The sequence below is a fragment of the Anomaloglossus baeobatrachus genome, chromosome 6 (assembly GCF_048569485.1).
Source record: "Anomaloglossus baeobatrachus isolate aAnoBae1 chromosome 6, aAnoBae1.hap1, whole genome shotgun sequence".
NCBI classification, from domain to species: domain Eukaryota; kingdom Metazoa; phylum Chordata; class Amphibia; order Anura; family Aromobatidae; genus Anomaloglossus; species Anomaloglossus baeobatrachus.
The window spans coordinates 213,274,091-213,301,292 of NC_134358.1; the positions used below are offsets into that span (position 1 = coordinate 213,274,091).

At 43.4% G+C, this 27,202-nt stretch overlaps 1 protein-coding gene across 2 annotated transcripts in view; it reads left to right on the top strand.

The window, feature by feature from the left end:
* The window catches only part of KCNG2 (potassium voltage-gated channel modifier subfamily G member 2), a 243,813-nt gene that overhangs the window by 126,682 nt on the left and 89,929 nt on the right, over positions 1 to 27,202 (top strand). For both annotated transcript variants that reach the window (XM_075314660.1, XM_075314661.1), the window contains one exon: positions 2,313 to 3,149. In XM_075314660.1, coding sequence (XP_075170775.1) covers positions 2,388 to 3,149 — 762 coding nt within the window. In that variant the 5' untranslated portion in view covers positions 2,313 to 2,387. The remainder of the gene's footprint in view (positions 1 to 2,312; positions 3,150 to 27,202) is intronic.

The window sequence follows — 27,202 nt, forward strand, 5'->3', positions numbered from 1 at the left end:
GATAATATTGTAGGACGTTCGTCCACTTGCTTATAGTATCTGGTCCGCAGCCTGATGCATGATTTAGTATTAGGTTGCTCTATCTTGCCATACTGTTAGATTGATCTGTTCTAGTTACATTTGGAATAAAAGTTAAGTTTTATTTAAACTCTAGTTAGGGTACCTCTAGTTGCCCTTTTGGGAAAATTGTGTTTATAATCTCCATATCTCAACCCAATCGAGCTGCATTTCACAAGCCTAAGACAAAAAGTTTAAGGCAGAAAGACCCACAAACAAGCAACAACTGAAGTCAGCTGCAGTAAAGGTCAACAAAGCATCAACAAGGAGGAAAGCCAGTGTTTGGCTACGACCATGATTTCCAGACTTCAGGTAGTCATGGTCTGCAAAGGATTCTCTACAAAGTAATTTAAAATTAACATTTTATTTATGGTAAAGGGACTTTGTTCAATTACTTTTGAGCCCCTGAAATGAGGATGCTTTGAAGAAAAACAGTTGCAATGCCTAAACGTTTCACAGGATATTTTTGTTCCATCCCTTTAATTAAACTTTGAAAGTCTACACTTTAGTTGCTTCTCTGTTGTTTCATATTAAATAAAAAATAGTGGCAAGCAGAGCCCAGATCACGAGGATTCAGTCAATGCCCAAATATTTTTGAAAAAGATTATAACTAAATTTTCTGAAGGTGACAACAGTCATCAATCAGTGGGAAATGTACAGGTCTTTGCTTTGAATAACTTCAGCACATCTGTGGAAATCATTATTCTGTCACACTGCTCTGGTGTGATTTTGGTCCACTCTTCTTCCAGTCTTTTCCACAGTTCTTGGACTGTTGTGGGTTTTTTGGCCATAACTTTGTCACCAAGGATTTTCCAGAGGTTTTTTATTGGGTTTAGATCAGGACTCTGAGCTGGTGATTTCAGACCCAAATAAATTAATCTTGCTTTCATCACTTTAAAATGAACTGTGGACCAGTTCTCCCTTGCCCACACAACATGCCCCTCACCAATGGTGAGTCTAGCCTTTTTATTCTTTCTGCTAATGAGAGGTTTAGTTACTGCAGAGTGGGCTTTCAGTCCAAATGCTCTTCAAAGTAGTGACACTGTATGATGAGACAGATCCTTACCCTGTTTAGTGCTGAACTTGCAAGCAATTCCAACAACAGTGTTGAAACGATTACCCATAGAGTCTCTGCATTATCCTGTCCTCTTACTTTTGTCTTTCTTGGGGGACGTAAAGGAGTTTGTGATGTTGTAAAGATGCAATATTCTCAAAATCTCAGACTTGGAATGACCAACTTCACTTGCAATGGCTGATAGGGTCACCTCTTTGGTCCACATATGGACAACCTGCTGTTTAATGGTTTCGGTCACTTTTGGAACGGCACACCATTTTTGAAAAGTCAGTGCAAACTGGAAACTTAGGCTGCCAGTTACATAGAGTTTGTCAGATAATTAAGGAAATTAGCACCAGGTGCCAGATTAACACCAATACCTTGCAGGTATCTGAAAGTGTTATCTAATTTTGATCAGTGATCTTTTTCATTTATCTCATTTACATTTTTATTTTGTGCTTAAGAATAAATTCAATTTATGAAATAAGCTTAAAATATTGCTAGTTTACTTATCTTAGGATATAATCACATACGACTACGCAATGACCTTAACATTTAGGAAATTGTGTGGGGAAACATGCAGATGGAAAAGTGGCTGTCCGAGAGGTGGACAACCCCTTTAAAATGTACTTTCATCATGGGACAACCTCTTTAAAGGGTTTAATACTCCTTCTGGGGACTCGAATCGTTTGTTAGTTTTGGCTTAATGATGTCTCATGATGATCTATTTTGGCTTATGTTCACTTACATATTCCCAGTGGAGGACTGGTCATTGTTTCCTACTGTATGTGATTTACCACATTCATCTTGTGCCCTCTTTATTCTGATTTGTTTGTTTCTGCTGAAAGACATGTCAAATTTATCTGAAATGCTCATAACCATAAAAAAATATTTATGTACTACAGTGAACATAGTCGCTGTGTAAGTTTATTCTACTAGATCTGTGGTCTAGAATGTTAACCTCAGTTTGGAGTAGTTCCAGTGTCATAATATCTGTTAATTGTTCTCCTCTGATTCATAAACTGTGATCATTCCCTCACACAATCATCATCAGATTTGTGAACACATGCAATGTTGACCAGCATCTGAAGATCTTGTTTTTGGATGCACTGTTCTTTGTTCTGTTTTACATTCCACTAATTTGATGTACTCTGCCTCTATAAACAATGTTAAATGATGAACACATGCTCTTTTCTTTCAGATCTGGAGCTGCATTGCTTGATAGAGCATCTACCGTTTCTTCTAGAAAGAGTGGTTGCCTAAATGAAGAAAGCCAATGTATCAGGAAATGGCATTACTGGCAGGAAAAGCAGAGGCCGACTTCACCTCCTTTAGGTTTAAGAATGTGAGCGAAAATGTATGTGAAGTGCGGACCAGGAAAGGGATGTTCTACAAAACCGCTAAGCTCCTTCGTCCTGGAGAGGAGAGACGTTATAGAGGTCAAGTGGAAGATCGTATACGACATGTCATCATCAATGTAGGTGGTATAAAGTACCGGATCCCATGGACCACACTAGAAGACTGTCCACTTACACGGCTGGGAAAACTTAAAGCTTGTAACAATTATGATGAAATTATGGATGTTTGTGATGATTATGACATCAATTGCAATGAGTTTTTCTTTGATCGTAACCCATGTGCCTTTAGGACTATTATGACTTTCTTGGCAGCTGGAAAGCTAAGGATACTGAGAGAGATGTGCGCCCTTTCTTTCCAGGAAGAACTTATATACTGGGGAATAGAGGAAGAGCAATTGGAATGGTGCTGCCTTAGAAAGCTGCAGCAGAAGGAGGAGGAATTAGCTGAAGCTAAGATGTATGAAGGCGAATATGGCACCTCCAAGGAGAATTCACAAAGTGCCTTGCAGGACAGTGGTCGTTTTGCCCAGTGCATGAAGCATCTCAGGGACATGGTGGAGAACCCTCACTCAGGGATTCCTGGAAAGATTTTTGCCTGTTTGTCGGTTTCTTTTGTGGCAATCACAGCTGTAAGCCTTTGTATTAGCACCATGCCAGATTTCAGAGATGAGGAAGATAGGGTAAGTCTGGTAAACAGAATGTGATATTTTTACACTTAAATTAGAACATAAGGCTGGGTTGATACCTCTGTGTGGGAATTCATGTCCATAATGGGGAGGTGCAAAACTATTGGAATTGGAAGGGCCCGATTGATTAATATGGGTCTGTCTGAGTTCCGTTGTCAGTTTTTAGAATTTAAAAATGGGCATCGGGCAGAACTTTTGTTTTCCTCTTTTTTTTTTTTTTTTTTTTCATTCTGAAAACTTTGATCCCTTTTGGACTTGGATTCTATTTGTTTATTCCTGAACTGGAACATAGAAATGGAATTCTGAAATGCAGGTATAAACCCAGCCAAACTTCATTTATATTTATTATATATGGAAACAAAAATGTAATATTTTTCAACACAAGATAGTGTAATGGCATTTTTAATCTAATGACATGTTCCTTTTTTTAAATGTTTTTTTTTTTTTATTATTATTATTATTATGGATATATTGAAGAGGTTGTCCACTACTTTTACATTGATGGCCTATCCTTAGGATAGGTCATCAACGTCTGATCGATCGGGTTCTGAGAACCCACATCTCCACTGATGAGCTACTGCCAATAGCAGCGGCAGCAGAAACCGGCCGGAAATGCTCAGTTCCAGAGATGCCCCAGCAACTGAAAGCGGGCGTGGCCGAATACTGCACATCTGACTTCCATTAAAATCATTAGGGGGGCGGATGTGCCATACCCAGCCGCGGACACTATCAGAAGACTGGGAAGCTCTGGAATTGAGCATTTCCGGCTGCCGCTGTCAGCACCGAGAGCAGCTAATCAGCGGAGATGCGGGGTGTCTGATTCCGGGCAATCAAACATTAATGACGTATACTAAGGAAAGGACATCAATGTTAAAGTAGTAGACAATCTCTTTAACAATCAAAACATTTGGTGCTTAATGAGTTAACTTTTTTTTAAGCCCAATGGTGTGTTGTGAGACAATTTTCACTAGGAGTGTGTACTTCTTCTCTCTGTATGATGCTGACTAATAATAATAAGCAAAGAGCAACACTCATTAGAAAGAAAAACACAACCCAAAAATGGCTTAGAGCAGGTTTCTCAGTGTGTGATATATACGTATAATGACAACACTAATCCTCTGGTCTAACCTACTGCATGTGAGAGCAGGGTCTCATTACATCTCATACAGGAGTAGCCCAGAACAAATAGGTTACTCCTATGTGAGATGTAATGACAGCTCTGAACTCTTATGTATGGTATACCGTATAACCGGGCCGGGAGACAAACTGTTGCTTATGGCCAACTTACATTTATATTTCCTGGCCAACTTAAAGAAGCACTCCCTTTACAATTTTTATGGGCTAAATCTCTGCGCATGTATATGTAATATAGAATATGTATTGATATTGTAATTCGGTTACTCTCTTCCCCTCTTTCCAGGATAGCTCTTTCCTCTTCTTGGTTACGTGACAACTATTCCGACTTGCTGGCCCACTCAATGGTTAATATGTGAGCCAAAAGTCGCTATAAGGTCACAATCACATGTTCAATATTGGGTCATTATTTTATATCAGTAAGTGTGAGCCAAAGCCAGGAGTGGAACAACCAGAGGAAAAGTAGAATAGAAACACGGGCACCGATTCTGAATTTTTCACCCACTCCTGGTTTTGGCTACAAATACTGTGGTAAAATACTGACTAAATACTGAACGTGAGAATGTGGCCTAAAAGCTTGTGCATGCGACCGTTTAAATTAGACAAATGCTATATGTGGTTATGACGGATAGTACTCGTACCAATGTTATTTTAGGGAGAGGTGCACATGTCCAATTTCGGTCCCAAGAGAAAATCAGTGACATGTCTGATTTTGATCCAAGTTTCAGATCAAAATCAGCAAAAAGTTTATGGGTCTGTGGAAAACATTGTGCCATACTTTTTTTTTTTTTTCTTTTATTCTCCACCTCCAAGAAAAATGCATCCCACTCTGATCTGATCAAACTCTGATCTGCTTAATCGGACCATTTTTCTTCGATGTCGAGAAGACTGGTATGTGCACTTTCCCTTACAACGTAAGCCTATGGAGCGTCAGAATGAGGCATCTTAAGCCAGCTTTACACTCTACAATGTATCTTATGATGTGTCGGCGGGGTCACGTCGTAAGTGACGCACATACGGCATCGTAAGGTACATTGCAGTGTGTGACAGGTACGTGCGATTGTGATTGAACGGTAAAACGTTCATCGCACGCACGTCGTTCATTCCTCATGGATTGAATGTCAGATTGTTCATCGGGGTAGCACACATCGCAGTGTGTGACACCCCGGGAACGATTAACAGATCTTACCTGCGTCCTGCGGCTTCCGGCCGGTAATGCGGAAGGAAGGAGGTGGGCGGGATGTTTACGTCCCGCTCATCTCCGCCCCTCCGCATCTATTGGCCGCCTGCAGCGTGACGTCGATGTGGCGCCGAACGTCCCTCCCACTCCAGGAAGTGGATGTTCGCCGCCCACATCGAGGTCGTATGGAAGGTAAGTACGTGTGACGGGGGTTAATCGTTTGTGTGGCACGTTCAACAAATTGAACGTGCCGCACATACGATGGAGGCATTGCAAATCGCATACGATATTGTATGCGAAATTGCAACGTGTAAAGCTGGCTTTAGGCTTACATTAAAAAAGCGACTTCCAGTTCACGTCTGGAGCCCTGTGTGATCCGGAGAGTCAGAACTTCAGTCACATGACTCAGAATAGGACAGGAGCAGCGCTAGACACTGGAGAAGACAACACCTACATTACCTACACTTTCACAGAGATTAAAGGCCACTTTACACACAGAGATAAATCTTTGGCAGATCTGTGGTTGCAGTGAAATCATGGACATATTATTCCATTTGTACACAGTTACAAACCTGACACTGATTATCCACAATTTCACTGCAACCACAGATCTGCCGCAGATTTATCTCTGTGTGTAAAGTGGCCTTTAGCCCAAAACATTTTTAATGCGAGTGTTTCTTTAAGATCTGTAAAGCAATAAAATAATTTATTGTGATGACATTACCATAGCGACAGTGCCCTGAAAATAGTTTGGTGTCTTATATGCTAAAGACTATTTCATTACTAAACATATAAAGTCTCGGCTTATAATGGGGTCCATTAGCTTTCTCTCTGCATGATGGTATTTTAGTGGCAACAATAGTACTGGAGGCGCTGAAATTGTATGAAAGGCAGATGTGAACACTATTCTATATAAGAAAACAAATTTATTTAAAACGTAGATATAACAATTTCTGCATCTTTGAAGAAAAGCAGGCTTCATCTCCTACATTTACATGCGGGGTTGATAAAATATTTCTTTTCACAAGGTATTTGCCTGCCTCATACGGAAAAAAGGTTCAAGAGGAAATACTAAGAAGACACATGGCGAAATGCACACTGCCAATTAAGCGTTGTCTCGCACTTGGTAATTGACTCAGTTTCATGTCAAAACTGATCAATACATATGTGTACAAAATTCTGAAGTGGCCTTTTACTTGGCCTTATGTCACTTAGCACTGAAAGCCACATGATAAATGGTGGTCACAGCGCACATAATTGTTAAGGTTGATTCTCCTTATATGTGAGGACTGGGGCACATGAAATATAATGTTATGAATAAACTGAGTACTTATATTTGTCTTATTGATCTGTGCTGATAACAGATAATTCACTGTTATTTAACAATATTCTAGAGTTCAAATGTTGTGTCTACAAAGTGAAATTGACAGACATGCGCCCGCATTATTGCCTGTGCCGCAGGCACTAAATCCATTCTTTTCTTTTCAGCTTTTGCATTTTCGCAAGACATTGTGATCGATCACACTGTACTAAATCTAGCCCTAGTTGCAGTTTTGCAAAATGTTTTATTTTATGGTAGCCTAAAAATGTATTGTTAAATTGTGGGGTACTTGACTGAAGTTCCTAAGTACCTCATATTTACTTAACTGTCATAGACACGCCACCATTAAAGAAGCTCTCCCATGAGCGTTTTTATCCAGTTAATATATTATATTATATCGCACTGTTCTTACAATCGCTCATTTTACCTTTACACCCAGTAAATTCTTCTGTTTCTTTTATTTTATCTGCTATATGAAGAAACAGGAAGTCTCTTGTCTCTGCATGAGTCATTACCCTCCAACTCTGTACGGAGCTGCTCTGTTCCTCCCCCTTGCCATGGACTTTTGCAGTGACTCATGCAATTAAAATAGACTTCCTGTTACTACATAGAGCTTAGGAAGATTCCGCTAGTCAGTTTTTAATGACGTGATATCATATATGTCGCACCCAGGGATATGGGGTAGTCTGTTCCGGGCAGAGTCTCTATTGGGAATGTCACGATGGTAGCCGTTACCCAGTTCTGTGCCCTGGGCCCTTTTTGTAATGGAGATATTTACAGGGGAGAATATGATAATGTTCACTTGTGACGCCACTTGCGGTGTTACGGCTAAGTGCAGGGAGCCGCCGCTGCAAAATGTCTCTACTAGGGCTGATGTTATTGGCAGCTAGTATGGTAATCCCTCTGCAAGTAGAGTTTTGCCCCAGAGGGTGTATGGTGCAGGGGGCGTTGGAAGAAGGTAGTGAAGAAGGTCATCCACACAGATGTTCAGTGCAACTGGTTTAATCACTTTCTGCAGATGTTAACTGGTTGCCCGAGGCCAGCTGGTTTCGCCTCCAGGTCCCCTTCGTCCCAGTGCCAGTCTGGTGCTCTGGTACCTTCTTCCCCTGCACCTGTCTATGGTAAGTGGATCCCCGTTCTGTGGTTTGTCCACTTCTGTCCACCTGACAGTAGAGTGAACCCTGTGGGGGTGGAGTCTCTGGTCTTGTCCCCGGTTCTCCCATTGCTACTGAGCCTTTGGATTCTTTAGGGTCAGCAAGGTCCTTGATGGTCGCCTTGCTGTGCAGGTGTTAACAGGTCGACTTGAAGCTGTTTCCTAGTCCTAGGGTCCTGTACCCCGTCGGTGCGTAGTTCCGGGAGTACTCCACCGGCAACTACTTCTCCTGGGTACCAGGTCACCATCAACCCGAGCCAGGACGTCACTTCGCTTCCACCTTCACACTCCTGCGGTCTGACACTTTCAACAGTCACACCCGTTCTCTGTCCTGTCTTCCCGACTACTCTCCATAGTCTGCCCCTCCCACCTGGTCAACTAGTGGACTGGAGTGGCTCCACGTCTAGGCGGCCATCCATTGGTTCCACTCTAGCTGGGTACCATTGTATGGGGGATTGTTGGGAAAAACTGGGATTACCTGAGTTTTTGTTGGTATTGGCACTGGGGTTCTGGGTTTCTAAGGGGGTAGCCCTGCATCCTTGTGGAGATGCAGAACCTTGTAGCACCCTGATGGTCTCAGGGGCGCTACAATAGACCTAATGGAAAACAGAATAAACTGAGTAGAAGGGCAAAATGACCAATTGTTAGTACACAAAACTATATAATATAACTACTGCAATATTTTAAGAGGATCAAAACTTTGTTGGGAGAGTGTCTTTTAACGGAATCTGTCCCCAGGTTTTTGCTACCCCATCTGAGAGCAGCATAACATAGAAACGGAGACCCTGATTCCAGCAATGTGCATCTTCTGGTAAAAAAAAAAGCATCAAAACACGATGCAGTTTTAACACTGTAGTGATGCAATATTTTTTGCCAGGAGATGCAGATTTGATGCAGAAATACTGTGTATACATTTCAGCACTAAATCTGCATTTCTTGGCAAAAAAAAACAAAAAAATGGTTTTCTGCTAGGACATGCAGGTCTGTGAACTCAGTGACTTCACCTGAAGTGTGGTGGTCACAGAGTTTAATGAAATCATCTGAGGTCGGGTTATCTGTAGTCACAGGTTGGATATTGTGGAAACCTCCAGCTGTAACCGCTAATAAACGGAGTGATGTCACCGCTAACCGCTGCAGCTCAGTCATTCTCTGCTTGAAGCCTACAGTGTGCGTTCATGTTCTGTGCCTGCACACTGACTTCAGTATGTAGTAAATCTGGAATCGTTGTGGATTACTTCGGAACAGAATGTTTGGGGTTAATAAAGGAGTGAAAGAGGGTGAGGTTTTTTTGTATGTTATTTCAAATAAAGGACTTTTTCAGTGTTTGTGTTTATTTCTTTTAACTTACAGATTAGTAATGTAGACTATCTCCTAGACCTTCCCCACTACTAATGTAGTGGCAGCTGTGAGCTGTCATTAACCCCTTATTACCCCAATTGCCACCGCACCATGGTGTTTAGCTGGGAAAAGTTCCAGGATTGCCGCATCTAATGAATGCGACAATTCTTGGCGGCTGTAGGCTTCTATTTTTAAGCTGCGGGGCCCAATAACCATGGGCCTTCCAAGCCTGAGAATACCAGCCCCAAGCTGTTGGCTTCACAAAGAGTGGGGGTGTAGTCTGACTTCAACCAATCACAGACGCAGAGACTGCCAGTGGGTGAAGCAGTGTATATGTATGAAAGATAATGAGTGGCCCCAGAAGTAGTATAAGCGGCCCCGGAAGTAGCGTTATAACCGCACGTGAGACTGGTAAGTATAATGTGCTTGCTTTTCCCTATCTTCTCTATTTCTCTTTTAGATTTTTTTTAATCACCCAACTTAGTCGGATCCGGTTAGGCACCCAGAGTTCCCTGAGAACTACGGGTCTGGGGTCGGTGCTTGGATACTTGTGAACCTGCGTGGATCCAGACTTTTACAGTCCGGATCTGTCTGCTGAGCTCTAAGGTTTTAGAACAACATATGCTACGTCCAGACAACATCTATTTCAGAGAAGGGCTTGCATATTTCATCAAGACAATGCTAATCCACATACTGCATCCATCACAACAGTATATATTAAGTATATATTATACTACAAATACAGTGTATGTGTGTGTGTGTGTGTGTGTGTGTGTGTATATTATAGATACATAGATTTTTCAATTGATTGTAGTCCATGTGCAATGCGTGTGTGATCCATATGGGATCCGTTTTTATTCTCAGCAGCTATGTCATCTGCCATTCAGCTTTGCTACATGGCCGCTGACAGCAGACACTGACAGAGCCATGAAAAAAAGTTTTTATCCGGCTCACCTGCTTAGATGGAGATCCATATACTGCGGACTGTGCATGGAATGGAAAAGGTCGGCAAATCCTTGTAGTAGTAATAGAAAGAGGAAAATTCCAGCAACTTGATCCAGGCAGAAATTTCTTTAAAATTTAGATTCTTTATTTAAATACATGTTAAAAAGTCCATGATAGGGTCAGTTGGAACCCATGTTAGAGAGGACGCGTTTCGAACGTATTGTTCTTAGTCTGTCTCAGACGGGCGGGGAAAGCAGAGAATACGAGATTGAATAATGAGCGGCCGGCTTTTTCAAAAGAGCAGAAGCCGCCGGAGCAGTGTGAACGCCGTGCAGCGCCGCGCCGGTGATCGGGGATCAGTGAGTATGAGAGAGGGGGGAGAGGGATAGAACGACATGGACAGAGAGAGAGATAGAGACAGAGAGAGAGACCGACCGACATAGAGAGAATAGAGACCGAGAGGGAGAGACAGACTGACAGAGATAGAGATAGACCGACATTGTGAGACCTCACTCTTTTCCAGTGTTTTCTGAAACATGCAATAAATGTATTTAGAAAAACGGATGTCACTTACGATGGTGTGTGTGCCGTCCGTGTGACATCCGTTTATTTACGCGCTCCCATAGAGTTGCATTGGAGAGACTCGCGGGAGAAACTCGCCAAAACACAGCATGCTGTGATTTTTTTCTCAGTCTGATTTGGACTGAGAAAAAAAATAGCAGATGGGAGCTGCCTCATTGATTAACATGGGTCCGAGTTCAATGCGAGAATTTCTCGCATTGCACTCGTGTGAGTTAATCGCAAGTGTGAAGCTGGCCTAACTGGGCCGGGTTTTTGTGAACAGCTAAAGAGATGGGTGGGACGGCTGTTCACTATATTTCCACCTCGGGGTGTGGTCCAAGAGGTAAAAGCCAGGCCTCTGGACACACTCATTGTTCTGTGGTTCTGTGTTTTGGATGGAGCAGTTTTCCTCTCTGTTGCTCTGTGTGTACAGAGTGCAACCCGCAGTGTATGGACTGTTTATGTAGTTTTGCTTTCTTTTATGCCGGTAAGGCTACATTCACACATCAGTTTTTTTCCATCAGGCACAATCCGGAAAAAAACGGATAAAACGGAGTCGGCGCCAGATCCGTTTTATCCCTATTGATTTGTATTAGCGCCGGATTGTGCCTGATGGCCTTGTGTTGCTTCCGGCTTTTGCCGGATCCGCCGTAATTGGCTAAAGCGGCAGCCGGATGGAACGTCTCTTGTAACGTTTTTTGTCTCTGACAAAAAAACGCATCGTGCCGGATCCGGCGCGATACGGCGTGATTTATAATGCAAGCCTATGGACGCCGGATCCGGCGTAATGCGGAAAAAAATGGATGCGGCCTCCGGATCCGTTTTTGTTAACTGAGCATGCTCCAATTTATTAAAACAAAACAGATCCAGCAAAAAAAAGGACGATACGGATGCAAAAACTGATGCGCCTGATCTGTTTTTTGATGGATCAGGTATACCAGAACCATAAAAGAAAGGATCAGGGGCATCCGTTTTTGCATATTCTGCGCCGGATCCGTTGCATCAGGCGCTCGCCGGATTGTGCCTGATGCCAAAAAACTGATGTGTGAAAGTAGCCTAAGGCTGTTTAGTTTTGTTTTGTGCTGGCTGGTTTATGAAGTTAATAAACCAGCTGAAATTTATATGGAACGCATTCCTGTGATTACTTCAAACGGCAGCTGAGAGAGTGGATCTACCACAATATACAGTTAGGTCCAGAAATATTTGGACAGTGACACAAGTTTTGTTATTTTAGCTGTTTACAAAAACATGTTCAGAAATACAATTATATATATAATATGGGCTGAAAGTGCACACTCCCAGCTGCAATATGAGAGTTTTCACATCCAAATCGGAGAAAGGGTTTAGGAATCATAGCTCTGTAATGCATAGCCTCCTCTTTTTCAAGGGACCAAAAGTAATTGGACAAGGGACTCTAAGGGCTGCAATTAACTCTGAAGGCGTCTCCCTCGTTAACCTGTAATCAATGAAGTAGTTAAAAGGTCTGGGGTTGATTTCAGGTGTGTGGTTTTGCATTTGGAAGCTGTTGCTGTGACCAGACAACATGCAGTCTAAGGAACTCTCAATTGAGGTGAAGCAGAACATCCTGAGGCTGAAAAAAAGAAAAAATCCATCAGAGAGATAGCAGACATGCTTGGAGTAGCAAAATCAACAGTCGGGTACATTCTGAGAAAAAAGGAATTGACTGGTGAGCTTGGGAACTCAAAAAGGCCTGGGCGTCCACGGATGACAACAGTGGTGGATGATCGCCGCATACTTTCTTTGGTGAAGAAGAACCCGTTCACAACGTCAACTGAAGTCCAGAACACTCTCAGTGAAGTAGGTGTATCTGTCTCTAAGTCAACAGTAAAGAGAAGACTCCATGAAAGTAAATGCAAAGGGTTCGCATCTAGATGCAAACCATTCATCAATTCCAAAAATAGACAGGCCAGAGTTAAATTTGCTGAAAAACACCTCATGAAGCCAGCTCAGTTCTGGAAAAGTATTCTATGGACAGATGAGACAAAGATCAACCTGTACCAGAATGATGGGAAGAAAAAAGTTTGGAGAAGAAAGGGAACGGCACATGATGCAAGGCACACCACATCCTCTGTAAAACATGGTGGAGGCAACGTAATGGGATGGGCATGCATGGCTTTCAATGGCACTGGGTCACTTGTGTTTATTGATGACATAACAGCAGACAAGAGTAGCCGGATGAATTCTGAAGTGTACCGGGATATACTTTCAGCCCAGATTCAGCCAAATGCCGCAAAGTTGATCGGACGGCGCTTCATAGTACAGATGGACAATGACCCCAAGCATACAGCCAAAACTACCCAGGAGTTCATGAGTGCAAAAAAGTGGAACATTCTGCAATGGCCAAGTCAATCACCAGATCTTAACCCAATTGAGCATGCATTTCACTTGCTCAAATCCAGACTTAAGACGGAAAGACCCACAAACAAGCAAGACCCGAAGGCTGCGGCTGTAAAGGCCTGGCAAAGCATTAAGAAGGAGGAAACCCAGCGTTTGGTGATGTCCATGGGTTCCAGACTTAAGGCAGTGATTGCCTCCAAAGGATTCGCAACAAAGTATTGAAAATAAAAATATTTTGTTTGGGTTTGGTTTATTTGTCCAATTACTTTTGACCTCCTAAAATGTGGAGTGTTTGTAAAGAAATGTGTACAATTCCTACAATTTCTATCAGATATTTTTGTTCAAACTTTCAAATTAAACGTTACAATCTGCACTTGAATTCTGTTGTAGAGGTTTCATTTCAAATCCAATGTGGTGGCATGCAGAGCCCAACTCGCGAAAATTGTGTCACTGTCCAAATATTTCTGGACCTAACTGTATATATATTATGTATACTGTATATAAAATATATACAGTACAGACCAAAAGTTTGTACACACCTTCTCATTCAGAGAGTTTTCTTTATTTTCATGACTCTGAAAATTGTAGATTCACATTGAAGGCATCAAAACTTTGAATTAACACATGTAGAATGAGATACTTCACAAAGTGTGAAACAACTGAAAATATGTCTTATATTCTAGGTTCTTCAAAGTAGCCAGCTTTTACTTTGATTACTGCTTTGCACACTCTTGGCATTCTCTTGATGAGCTTCAAGAGGTAGTCAACGGAAATGGTCTTCCAACAGTCTTGAAGGAATTCCCAGATATGCTTAGCACTTGTTGGCCCTTTTGCCTTCACTCTGCGGTCCAGCTCACCCCAAACCATCTCGATTGGGTTCAGGTCTGGTGACTGTGGAGGCCAGATCATCTGGCGTAGCACCCCATCACTCTCCTTCTTAGTCAAATAGCCCTTACACAGCCTGGAGGTGTGTTTGGGGTCATTGTCCTGTTGAAAAATAAATGATGGTCCAACTAAACGCAAACCGGATGGAATAGCATGCCGCTGCAAGATGCTGTGGTAGCCATGCTGGTTCAGTATGCCTTCAATTTTGAATAAATTCCCAATAGTGTCACCATCACACCACCTCCTCCATGCTTTACGGTGGGAGCCAGGCATGTAGAGTCCAACCATTCACCTTTTGTGCGTCGCACAGACACGGTGGTTGGATCCAAAGATCTCAAATTTGGACTCATCAGTCCAAAGCACAGATTTCCACTGGTCTAATGTCCATTCCTTGTGTTCTTTAGCCCAAACAAGTCTCTTCTGCTTGTTGCCTGTCCTTAGCAGTGGTTTCCTAGCAGCTATTTTACCATGAAGGCCTGCTGCATAAAGTCTCCTCTTAACAGTTGTTCTAGAGATGTGTCTGCTGCTAGAACTCTATGTGGCATTGACCTGGTCTCTAATCTGAGCTGCTGTTAACCTGCGATTTCTGATACTGGTGACTCGTATAAACTTATCCTCCGCAGAAGAGGTGACTCTTGGTCTTCCTTTCTTGGGGCGATCCTCATGTGAGCCAGTTTCTTTGTAGCATTTGATGGTTTTTTGCCACTGCACTTGGGGACACTTTCAATGTTTTCCCAATTTTTCGGACTGACTGACCTTCATTTCTTAAAGTAATGATGGCCACTCGTTTTTCTTTACTTAGCTGCTTTTTTCTTGCCATAATACAAATTCTAACAGTCTATTCAGTAGGACTATCAGCTGTGTATCCACCAGACTTCTGCACAACACAACTGATGGTCCCAACCCCATGTATAAGGCAAGAAATCCCAATTACTAAACCTGACAGGGAACACCTGTGAAGTGAAAACCATTTCCGGTGACTGCCTCTTGAAGCTAATCAAGAGAATGCCAAGAGTGTGCAAAGCAGTAATCAAAGCAAAAGGTGGCTACTTTGAAGAACCTAGAATATAAGACATATTTTCAGTTGTTTCACACTTTTTTATTAAGGATTTCATTCCACATGTGTTAATTCAAAGTTTTGATGCCTTCAATGTGAATCTACAATTTTCAGAGTCACTTTACCTGGCTCATTCCGTTGCCCTGGTGCGGTGGCAAATGGGGAAATACTGTATATGGGGTTGATACCAGATGTGTAATGTCACCTGGCATCAAGCCCAGAGGTTAGTGATGTCACGGCATCTATCAGATACCCGACATCATAACCCAGTCAGAAATATAAAAAAAATAGACGACAAACTAATATTTATTTGAAAAAACACTCCCCAAAACATTCCCTCTTGCACCAATTAATTAGAAAGTAAAAACAAATCCGGGGTCGGCATAATCCAATAAGGGGGTGGTTCCACGACGATCCATACACGCTGTCCCAAGAACAGAATTTTCTCCATTGACTGGGAGATTAGTGCAGTGACCTGAGCTAACATCATGAGGTCAGCCCAGGTCACCACAGGGCATGATCAGCGCTGACTTCAGGAGGTTAGCTAGGTACATTACCTGCGGTGATGGAAGTCGCTGCACTCCTGAAGTCAGCGATCATCACTGAGTTCAATGACCGCCATGTTCACAAGGAAGTATCATGAGCGGCCCGTGATGTCACTGCCTTAACTCTCTTTGGCATGGAGTTCACTAAAGCTTTACAAGCGGCCAAAGGTATCCTCTTCCATTCATCCATGAGGACATCAGAGAGTTGATAAATGTTAGACCTCGTGCTACTCGACCTTCCATTTGAGGATGCCACACAGATGCCCTGTAGGGTTTAAGTCTGGAGACGTTTGCCCATTTCAGCACCTTTAGCCTCCGTTTCTTCAGCAAGACAGTGGAGGTGTGTTTGGGGTAATCATGTGGGAATACTGCCTTGCAGCCCAGTTTCGGAGGGGAGGAGATCATGCTTTGCTTTAGTATGTCACAGTAAATATTGGCATTTATGATTGCCCCAATGACACTCCCATGTACATGCTTGACTGTAGGCAAGACACAGTTTGCTTTGCATTCCTCACCTGGTTGCCATTACACATGCCAACAGCATCGGAACCAAATAAGTTTATCTTCGTCTCACCAGACCATAGGACATGGTTCCAGTAATCCTTATCCATAGTCTCCTTGTCTTCAGCAAACTGTTTGTAGGATTTCTTCTGCATCATCTTTAGAAGAGGCTTCCTTCTGGGACAACAGCCATGCAGATCAATTTGATTCAGTGTGCGGCGTATGGTCTGAGCACAGACGGCTGACCCTTCCTCCATCCCTTTAATCAGCAATTGTAGGTCTATTTTGAAAAGACAATCTCTGGACAGAACGCTGAGCACGTGCACTCAGCTTCTTTGCTCGACCATGGCGAGGCCTGTTCTGAGGGGAACTTGTCTTGTTAAACCACTGTATGGTCTTGGCCACCGTGCTGCAGCTCCGTTTCAGGGTGCTGGCAATCTTCTTACAGCCTAGGCCATCTCTATATAGAGCAACACTTCCTTTTATCAGATCTTCAGCGAATTCTTTCTATGAGGTGCCATGTTGAACTTCCAGTGACCAGTATAAGACACTGTCTGAGCGATGACAACAATTTTACCACACCTGCTCCCCATTCACACCTGAAACCTTGTAACATTGAGTTACATTACAGATTGGGACAGAGGGCACACCAAATCTACACTTTACATTGTCAAAGTGTCATATCTTCAGTGTTGTCCCATAAAAAGACATTATAAAATATAAAAATGAGAGGGGTGTACTCACGTTTGGGATATACTGTGTATAGATAAATATACTGTATACACCTTGCAAATAAAGGGATTGTCCACTACTCAAATAACCCCCTTCTCAATCTGCGTGTTTACCCCTGTTAAAATAAAAACACTTATACTCACCTCCGGTGTTGGTGCCATTCCAGCGGTGTTAGTACACTTTTTCTATCTGGGCTCATGTGAAGTTGTTACTTGATGTGAGCCCTGTGTCCAACCAATGCTGGCTTCACTGTCCCTGCCTTCGGATGTATCCAACATCAAGAGGAAGTGAGTGGCCACCCGCAGCCCTGACTTTTCTTTAATTTTTAATTTGTCCAAATATCGGAAGAATGAAGGCGGCACTGATCGGACATATGGTTCACGAGGCATAATAACTTCACATGAGGCCAGGTAGAGCGAGTGGCGAAACCGCTGGAATGGCACAAACTCTGGAGGTGAGTATAAGTGTGTTTTATTTTAACTGGCAAACACAGATTGAGAAGCGGTTGTCCAAGTAGTGGACAAACCCTTTTAATCTACTCTCCTCATCCTCACAGTCTGGGCCGTCCTTTTCACTTCTGTTAAACCTTTTTCTCTGTGCTTAGGGTCTTGTTTGCTGTTCAATACTTGTGTAACATACCGATAATGGCAGTCAGCGTTTTGAAAGGTTTCCTCTGAATCTAATCAACATAAGCAGTGTGATATTATTAAATAGCATTTAAACTTTTGGGGCTGTTTTTATTTTGTTTTTACTTAAATGCATGTATTCGGAAGCTAAAAATCATTTTTCCTATTGGGTCACAATAGATTTTTTTAATAATTTAACTGAGAATCTGTCAGTCAGACCGCTGGCTGTTCACTATGACTGACTATCATGGAGTTCTACTCGTATTTTCTTGAGCTCCTCTTAGCTGATTTATGACCACGGACCACATCAAACTGGAGTGTGCAGGGAAATACACAGTCTGTAGAAGCCAAACGGTGCAAAATGTTGAAGAATCCCAATTGTAAGCATGTATTTTTTAATACATGCATTTAAATTGTACCCTGAGATGGACAGATAAGCAATGGAGAGCAATCGATGTTCATGAAAGTGATTATATGAATAAGAAAATAAATCAGTAATTGTACATAAAGCGTTGGTGTGATTGGGAAAAACTCAAAAATGCACTTCAAGAGTAAATAGTTCACAACTTATTAAATGTTAATAAAAACAGGGCCAATGAGAATGATGACTACGACAATAGGGACCAGAGGAGGAACACAAAAGAATATATAATGCAAAATAGAGATGACTGAGTAAAAATACAATTATACAATATGGCCTGGTACAAGTGATTTAAGATTTACAATGTTAATATAAACTGTTTATCAGTAAATATAAATAGCAATTCATATATTAATAATATAAAGTACAGCAAATGCACATCTACTTACATAATCACCAGTTCTGTCTGTTCCCCTATTCCGTGATGCACTGAAGCATTGTCCGTTGCACAGCCGCAGTTCGAACGATGCTCCTCCTTCCGGGTCCTCACTGCACGCATGCATACACACACACAAACACACATAGATACACTGAGCACATACACACACATAGCACACATGCACACAACACAGCCACACACACTGCTGTATACTCACCTGTCCGGGGCCGCCACCGATTCTGCTGTCAGCCCTTTACTGTAGTTGAATGCTTTGTGGGGCCGTTAAGCATTCAACTGCAGTAAACCCATGACATCAACCTGCAGCAGCCGCTCCGTACACCGCACGCTATCACGGAGGAGTCTGTCTGCTGCAGCTGGAGGCTCCACGGGCACGGAGGACAGGTGAGACACGGCATAATAGGGGACAGAAGGGAACCAGCAGGAGCACATTACTAAACAATGTGCTCATTGCTGCAGGGGACATCAGCCTCCCTCCACCAGATCTGTATACCCCAGCCCCCCCCCCCCCACCAGATCTGTATACCCTCAGCCCCCCCCACCAGATCTGTATACCCCCAACCCCCCCCCACCAGATCTGTATACCCCCAGCCCCCCCCACCAGATCTGTATACCACCAGCCCCCCCACCAGATCTGTATACCCCCAGCCCCCCCCCCACCAGATCTGTATACCCCCAGCCCCCCCCCCCACCAGATCTGTATACCACCAGCCCCTCCCCACCAGGTCTGTATACCACCAGCTCCCCCCACCATATCTGTATACCCCCAGCCCCCCCACCAGATCTGTATACCCCCAGCCCCCCCACCAGATCTGTATATCCCCAGCCCCCCCACCAGATATCCCCAGCCCCCCCCACCAGATCTGTATGCCCCCAGCCCCCCCACCAAATCTGTATGCCCCCAGCCCCACCCACCAGATCTGTATGCCCCCAGCCCCACCCACCAGATCTGTATGCCCCCAGCCCCCCCACCAGAACTGTATGCTTCCAGCCCCCCCACCAGAACTGTATGCTTCCAGCCCCCCCACCAGATCTGTACACCCCCAGCCCCCCCACCAGATCTGTACGCCCCCAGCCCCCTCACCAGATCTGTATGCCTCCAGCCCCCCACCAGATCTGTATGCCTCCAGCCCCCCCACCAGATCTGTATACCCCCAGCCCCCCCCACCAGATCTGTATACCCCCAGCCCCCCACCAGATCTGTATGCCTCCAGCCCCCCCACCAGATCTGTATGCCCCCAGCCCCTCCACCAGATCTGTATGCCTCCAGCCCCCCCACCAGATCTGTATGCCTCCAGCCCCCCCACCAGATCTGTATGCCTTCAGCCCCCCCACCAGATCTGTATGCCTCCAGCCCCCCCACCAGATCTGTATGCCTCCAGCCCCCCCCACCAGATCTGTATGCCTCCAGCCCCCCTCACCAGATCTGTATGCCCCCAGCCCCACTCACCACTGCTGCTGTCAGCACCACTAAGCATAGACAGATGTTTTTTCACCGCACTCCCGATGCGATAGCATCGAGCCTATTTCTAGTCAGATAATAAAGCAAATAAATAGGCAAAGTTGTTTTTGTTTTTTTTTTTATTTAATGATGCCCAAAAGTGGAAATATACATAGCTTAATGTGTTAGATAAGAATATAGATAAAGCCTATATACAGAAGGAGGGGTAAATATTGCATACAAAGTCCTAATCCGTGATAATTAGGCATTTCAAATAGTAACAAAGCCATATGAAGAGGTGGCTCAACAGTGTCTGTGATGGCGTCTGTCCCAATGCACGTTTTGGTGCCTTTTTTTCAGGGGTGATATTGCTTCAGCATTCTCATTGTCATGAAGGTATATTTTTCACACTACATATAAAAAAACAACAAAATGGGTAAAAGACTTGTTTATTTTTAAAGTTGTATCTAGTTTTGACAATGCATAAGTTGTCAATTTGCAGCTACATCTGTATGTCAGGCATTGGGGACAGATTTGGTCCTCGGCACTTTTCTGCTTGTAATTGGAGATGTTAATACTCCTTCCTCGGATTTGCCCGTCTTCTGCTGCCTCTTACATCTTGAACATTCTCTGAGTGTTGATGCAGTAGAGGTTTGCGAGTATACAAAAATTTCTGAACACTATACAGTTGCCACCAGCAGCAGGAGTATTGATTGTTTTCCACACTGCACACTTCAGCTTACAACTAGAACATGTTGTGCTTTTATATTTACTTCGGTTTACTATTTATAATGGAGTTAAAGATGCAGGACTAAATTGATTCCCACACAATGGCTAACTGAAATAATGAACTTCACTGAGATAATATATACATGAAAAAGAAAATAAATACATAAAAGATAGGAAAGATGTCAAATGTATCAAAAGATATGTTTAACAGCTAAACAGACATGATATAAAAAAATCTACAATGGCAACAAACATGTATAATACTCAGCCTCCATACCTGGAGGAATACACCACCCTCCTTCCCTCTTGCAGGGGTTCAGAGACAAGAACAGTCTTCCTACTTTATCCTGCAATTTCATTTTGATTCAACTGGTCTTTGTCTAATCTGAACTCTTACAACAGCCTCCTAATATATCTGGACACAAAAACATTCTGCATAGACCTTTCTAGAGCAATAGAGCAACGGACACAAGTGTCCGTCTGGTGTACTTGTCCTACAGTAGTTACTTAGGGTCCCATCACACATAGCGACGCAGCAACGATCCCACCAGCGATCCGACCTGGTAGGGATCGTTGGTGCGTCGCTACAAGGTCGCTGGTGAGCTGTCAATCAGGTAGATCTCACCAGCGACCAGCAACTCATGTAACGATGCTGCGCTTGGTAACCAGGGTAAATATCGGGTAACTAAGCAAAGCGCTTTGCTTGGATACCCGATATTTACCCTGGTTACCAGCATACACCGCTTACAGGCTGCCTGCGCTGGCTCCCTGTATACGTAGCTAGGGTACACATCGGGTTACTAAGCAAAGCGCTTTGCTTAGTTACCAGATATTTACTCTGGTTACCAGCATACGCTGCTTAAAGAGAGTCTGTGCTCCTTGGTCTCCCGCAGTCAAACACACTGATGCATGCTGCACAGCGGGAGACCAACGAGCAAAAAAAGGTCCCGATCGTTTTGTAACAATCAATGACCTCGCAGCAGGGGCCCGCTTGCTGCTATGTGTCACACACAGCGACCTCGCTGGCGAGGTCGCTGATATGTCACAACACCTGTGACATTTCAGCGATATCGCTATGTGTGACGGGGGCTTTAGGGATAGAGATGAGTGGACCCGTTGAAGTTCGGTTCGGCGGGCTCAGCTGAACTTTAGATAAAGTTCTGTTCTGGACTCGGACTTAACCTGCACCAAAATGGAAGTCACTAATTGAGGAGTTCGGGTCTTTGCCTACATAGAGCCAGCCATACACAAAGCACTTCCGGGGGAGTGAAGGTTTTTTTTCAATTCTCTTTTTTTTTTTTTTTCTGTGCACACTACATCTGATAAAGGTTTTGTTACCCCAGTACGAGCCAGTCAAACACTGCAAGCGGCTCACATTGGACCGAGCACCAAGCGTACCGAGCACAGCAATGTTCGCCTGACTGGTGTGCATGTGTAAAGCATCCGAAATCGATCACTGATTTTGTTTGTAAAGTCCGTGTTCTCTACGAACACTGAGCTTATGGCTAGGGTCACACGGGGATTACTGCGACCCCCTCGCATGACATTCGGCTCACACTGGCAGTACAGTAGAGCCGAGTGTCATGCGAGTGTCCCTGCGACTGAGGTCCAACCGTGCAAGCGGACCTCAGCTGGGGGGGGCGGGCCGGCGCTGAGGAGGGGAGGGAGGGATTTATCTCCCTCTCTCCTCTGTAGCCGGCTATTGCCATTCTCGCCCTGCACTCGCGGTACACCGGTGTATGCAAGTGTAGTGCGATTTTTCTCTCGCCCCATACACTTGAATGGATGCGAGAGAAGGAGTCTCGCATTACAGTCGCAGCATGCTGCGATTGTTTTCTCAATCCGATTAGGGCTGAGAAAATAATCGCTCATGTGTGCTGACACACAGGCTAATCTTGGTCCGAGGGGAATGTGATTTTTTTTATCGCACTCCACTCGCACCGTTTTTCATGCCGTGTGGTTTAGGTCTTACTGTTTGGATTCGCTCATCTCTACTTAGGAACATGATCTAGTGTCCATCAGTAGCAGGTTCCTTATTTGTGAAACTGCAGTAAGTCAGAATTGAATGGTTTAGCCATTAAACTAACAAGATTAACCCCTTCCAGTACATTAACTTAGAATGATTTTTATTATGAAATTTGCTATTGTTTTATCAGTTATTTCCACTTATTAATGTAGCTAAATATTTTAGAAACCCACATTATTTGTGTTTATGATTTTGATGCCTTCATTGCCTTGAATGTCATCTGCACTGGATATAGGGGTCACATATAAATATAATTTTTTGAAGATGTTGTATCCCATTAGGCATATGGTGGTTGGTCCTAAATGTTTTTCTTTCATTTAGCAAAGTGGAAAGCCAATACAAACAGCTTTATTTTTCCTCCAAAGGACTTCTCATTGGTGGATCAAATATATTACCCATTGAAATCAATGGCATCATGGTATTAGTAAAGGGGTTGTCAAGTCCAATAATATTGATGACGTTTCCTTAGGTTTTTTTTGCTCCTTTGGCTGTGGATGTAAACTTAAAAAAGAGTTGCAAAGCACAATTCCATTCAACATGTAACCGCTACTAACAGGTGCTGCCATATAGCTTATATTCTTTCTAATTTTTACCTAATCCAATTTACGGTTTCAGAGATATGGTTTGTTTTTTCACACTTCCACAATGATTATTTTTATGGTCTTTACAAATGGGGCAGTGTTCATAGGGTAGTAATGCAAAACAGCCTAAAGACAAGCCCATAGGGAACTCTGTGAGCAACACCCCCTTGGACAAGACCAGGAAAAAAGCACCAACTAAAGTAAGACCCATAGCTCTAAAACCACATGGTGTATTTTAAAAAAGAAAATAAATAGCATATTTGGTGGAGGAGCAGGAATAGAATTGAAGCAACAACTGGACACTAGTGATTGACAAGCACTAAAATGCTCGAATGGTCGTTACTTGACTCGAGTTGGTCAGATGCTCGGATGAGCTCGACATGAGTAACAAGTATTATGATAAGTCAAAGTTTGGCCTGTTTGTCTCTCCGCCTTCGTACAGCCAACAGAGGATTTCCGTCGGAAGAGGGGGTGTTGTTTTTTTGTTATTGTTTTTTTCTTTGGTCACACTTAACTAGTGAACGTTGTTTTATCCCCCAAAAGAGCCATTCAGAGACTTCAAGTGCCTGCACACATCATGCAGTGAGGCAAGCCTGTGCATTGTGCTTGCTGGTTCACGAAAGAAACATCCGTGCACTTGCGATACTCGGCTGAGCTCCAAGTAACGAGCAGTGCCGAACACGATCGCCCATCACTACTGGCCCCTTTTGTTGTAGTGACAGGTCATCTTTAAGGAGCTTGGCAGTGGATCTTTCATGTGAAAAGAAACTTTCCAAATCAGACCGCCCTATTAACTATTATTTTGAAAGCACTTGATGCTTTTAGTGGCTACGAGTATGCATAATTGCACTTTTGAGTCTGTAGAAGTTGATTACTGTTATAAATTACTTTGACAATCCATATCATATGCAGTATTATCCATCTTCTCTATCCTTTTTTTTAAAGGGTCTTTCTTACCAGGACCAATCTGTATAAAAATAGAAGAGTGATTGAGTGCATAGCAATTCTAACTATTCAAAATGACATATTCTAACACTTGGTATATTGTCTGGGTTTCTGTGACAATCGTCTTTTTGTATATACCATTGTATAGAATTGCTTTTTATCTGCTCCTAACAGATGTGACTTCTTCAATTGGTGCAACAATAAAACACAATAGGATTATACAATTCATTTTATGCTTCTAATATCTCATGGCATCATTCTCTGTATTTGGTTTCATACTTTTGCATATTCTTTAAAGAGATGGCAAATAGTATATTCTTATGTAAACAGTGAATAGAGAAGATTTCATGCTTCTAAAAACTTGCCTATAGCCACTATAGTTTGGCTTTTGTGAAATCAACTTTTAATGAAAAGGAATTTAGAAAGATAGGGGAAAGAGGGTCAGTTTGTCTCATAGGGAAGAATAAGTTGAAGCATTGGAACTTTCAATAGGTCTAATTAAAATCCTTTCTGAAAATGGACATGACAGTATGCCCCCATTTGAGCATTTCATTCTTGAAAATGAACATATGGTCTCATCCAATGGATGCTTTATCTGAAGCTGACAATCCGCTGCAACAGCTAGAATCAAAGCAGGGGTGGACATATTGGTGCAATCTGTGAGGACAGAGTGAACTAAAGGCAGCTTTACATGCTACGATTTATCTGACGATATGTCGCTGGGGTCACGGAATTCGTGACGCACATCCGGCCTCGTTAGCGACGTCTTTGCGTGTGACACCTAAGAGCGACCGCTAACGATCCAAAAAGCGGTACAAATTGTTGATTGTTGACACGTTCATTTTCAAAAATATCGTTGCTTATTTGGACGAAGGTAGATCATCGTTCCTGAGGCAGCACACATTGCTACGTGTGACACCCCGGGAACGACTAACAACAGCGTTCCTGCGTCCTCTGGCAAAGAGGTGAGAGTGACGTTAATGCGGCTGCTCTCCGCCCCTCCACTTCTATTGGTGGCCCGTTGTGTAACGTCGCTGTGACGCCGCACGAACCTCCTCCTTAAACAAGAGATTGTTCGCCGGCGACCGCGACGTCGTTAAGAAGGTAAGTTCGTGTGATGCGTACCTGCGATATTGTTTGCCACGGGCAGCGATTTGCCCCTGATGCACGCACGACAGGGTCGGGTGCGATCGCTTGCGACCTCGCTAGCGATGTCGTAGCGTGTAAAACGGCCTTAATTCCTACCTCAAAGCAGGTGGAATTGTGTATTATGATAAGCTCTTGGGCCCATATAATGTTCCTTTGTAGATGCCCTTTTTTGTGTTTCTCTGCCAGTGGATCACAGATACCATGTCCACTAGTGATCACTGTAGCTTTATGGTTAGACACACATATGAGGTTCTCTCACTCCAGTGGTTTGCAAAGTGCAATTTTGGAGTGCCAATAGGATTAAAGGGCATTTGTCACCAGGTTTTTACTACCTCATCTGAATGCAGCATAATGTATAGACAGAAACCCTGATTCCAATGATGTGTCACTTACTGAGCTGTTTCATGTCATTTTGATAAAATCAATGTTTTCTCTGCTGCAAATCTAGCAGTTATACAGAGCTGATGAATATGCTGCACTACCTGGCAGCACGCCAAGTAGTCCTCTAATGATAATCTACTGCTGATTAAACTGATTTTATCAAAACTACACGAAGCAACTCAGTAAAGGCCCCGTCACACTAAGCAACATCGCTAGCAACATCGCTGGTAACGAACAACTTTTGTGACGTTGCTAGCGATGTTGCTGTGTGTGACATCCAGCAACAACCTGGCCCCTGCTGTGAGGTCGTTGGTTGTTGCTGAATGTCCTGGGCCATTTTTTAGTTGTTGCTGTCCTGCTGTGAAGCACAGATCGCTGTGTGTGACAGCGAGACAGCAACAACTAATGTGCAGTGAGCAGGGAGCCAGCTTCTGCGGAGGCTGGTAACCAATGTAAACATCGGGTAACCAAGAAGCCCTGTCCTTGGTTACCCGATATTTACCTTTGATACCAGCCTCCTCCGCTCTCACTGTCAGTGCAGGCTCCTGCTCTGTGCACATGTAGCTGCAGCACACATCAGGTAATTAACCCGATGTGTGCTGTAACTAGAAGAGCAAGGAGCCAGCACTAAGCAGTGTGCGCTGCTCCCTGCTCTGTGCACATTTAGCTGCAGCACACATCAGGTAATTAACCCGATGTGTGCTGTAACTAGGAGAGCAAGGAGCCAGCGCTAAGCATTGTGCGCTGCTCCCTGCTCTGTGCACATTTAGCTGCAGCACATATCGGGTTAATTAACCTGATGTGTGCTGTAACTAGGAGACTGGGGGCTGGTCACTGGTTGCTGGTGAGCTCACCAGCAACTCGTGTAGCCACGCTCCAGCGATCCCTGCCAGGTCAGGTTGCTGGTGGGATCGCTGGAGCGTCGCAGTGTGACATCTCACCAGCAACCTCCTAGCAACTTACCAGCGATCCCTATCGTTGTTGGGATCGCTGGTAAGTTGCTTAGTGTGACTGGACCTTAAGTGACACCACTGGAATCAGGATATCTGCTATGTTATACTGCTCTCAGATTAGGTGGCAAATACCTGGTTTCAGATTCCCTTTTAAATGGTAAACTGGTTATAGCAAAGGTCAGTCTCCAAGCTTAGTGTAATTGTATGCTAATTTATTAATGGCACAGTTTGATATATTATTGTGAAGTCTCCAAGTGGGCCTACAAATATTAATTGAATAACATTTAAGAGACCTATCACCAATTTTTTCATGTTGAACTGGACACACAATGTTATAGTGAATGTAGAGTGGAATAACACATTTTTTTTGTACTTTTGTTTTATTTCACCTCTTGGTTGCAGATATATTTTAGCAATAAAAATATGTGGCTTTGTATGAGTTAACTTTTTTTTAAGTCCGAGTTGGTTTAAATAGATACCTTTCACTAGGGGAATGTACCTTTTTAGGTTTCTCAGTGTGTGAGATGTAATGATACAACTCTGATCTCCTGGTCTAAAGCTAGTGTCACACACAGCGACAACGACAACGACGTCGCTGCTACGTCACCATTTTCTGTGACGTTGCAGCGATGTCCCGTCGCTGTCGCTGTGTGTGACATCCAGCAACGAGCTGGCCCCTGCTGTGAGG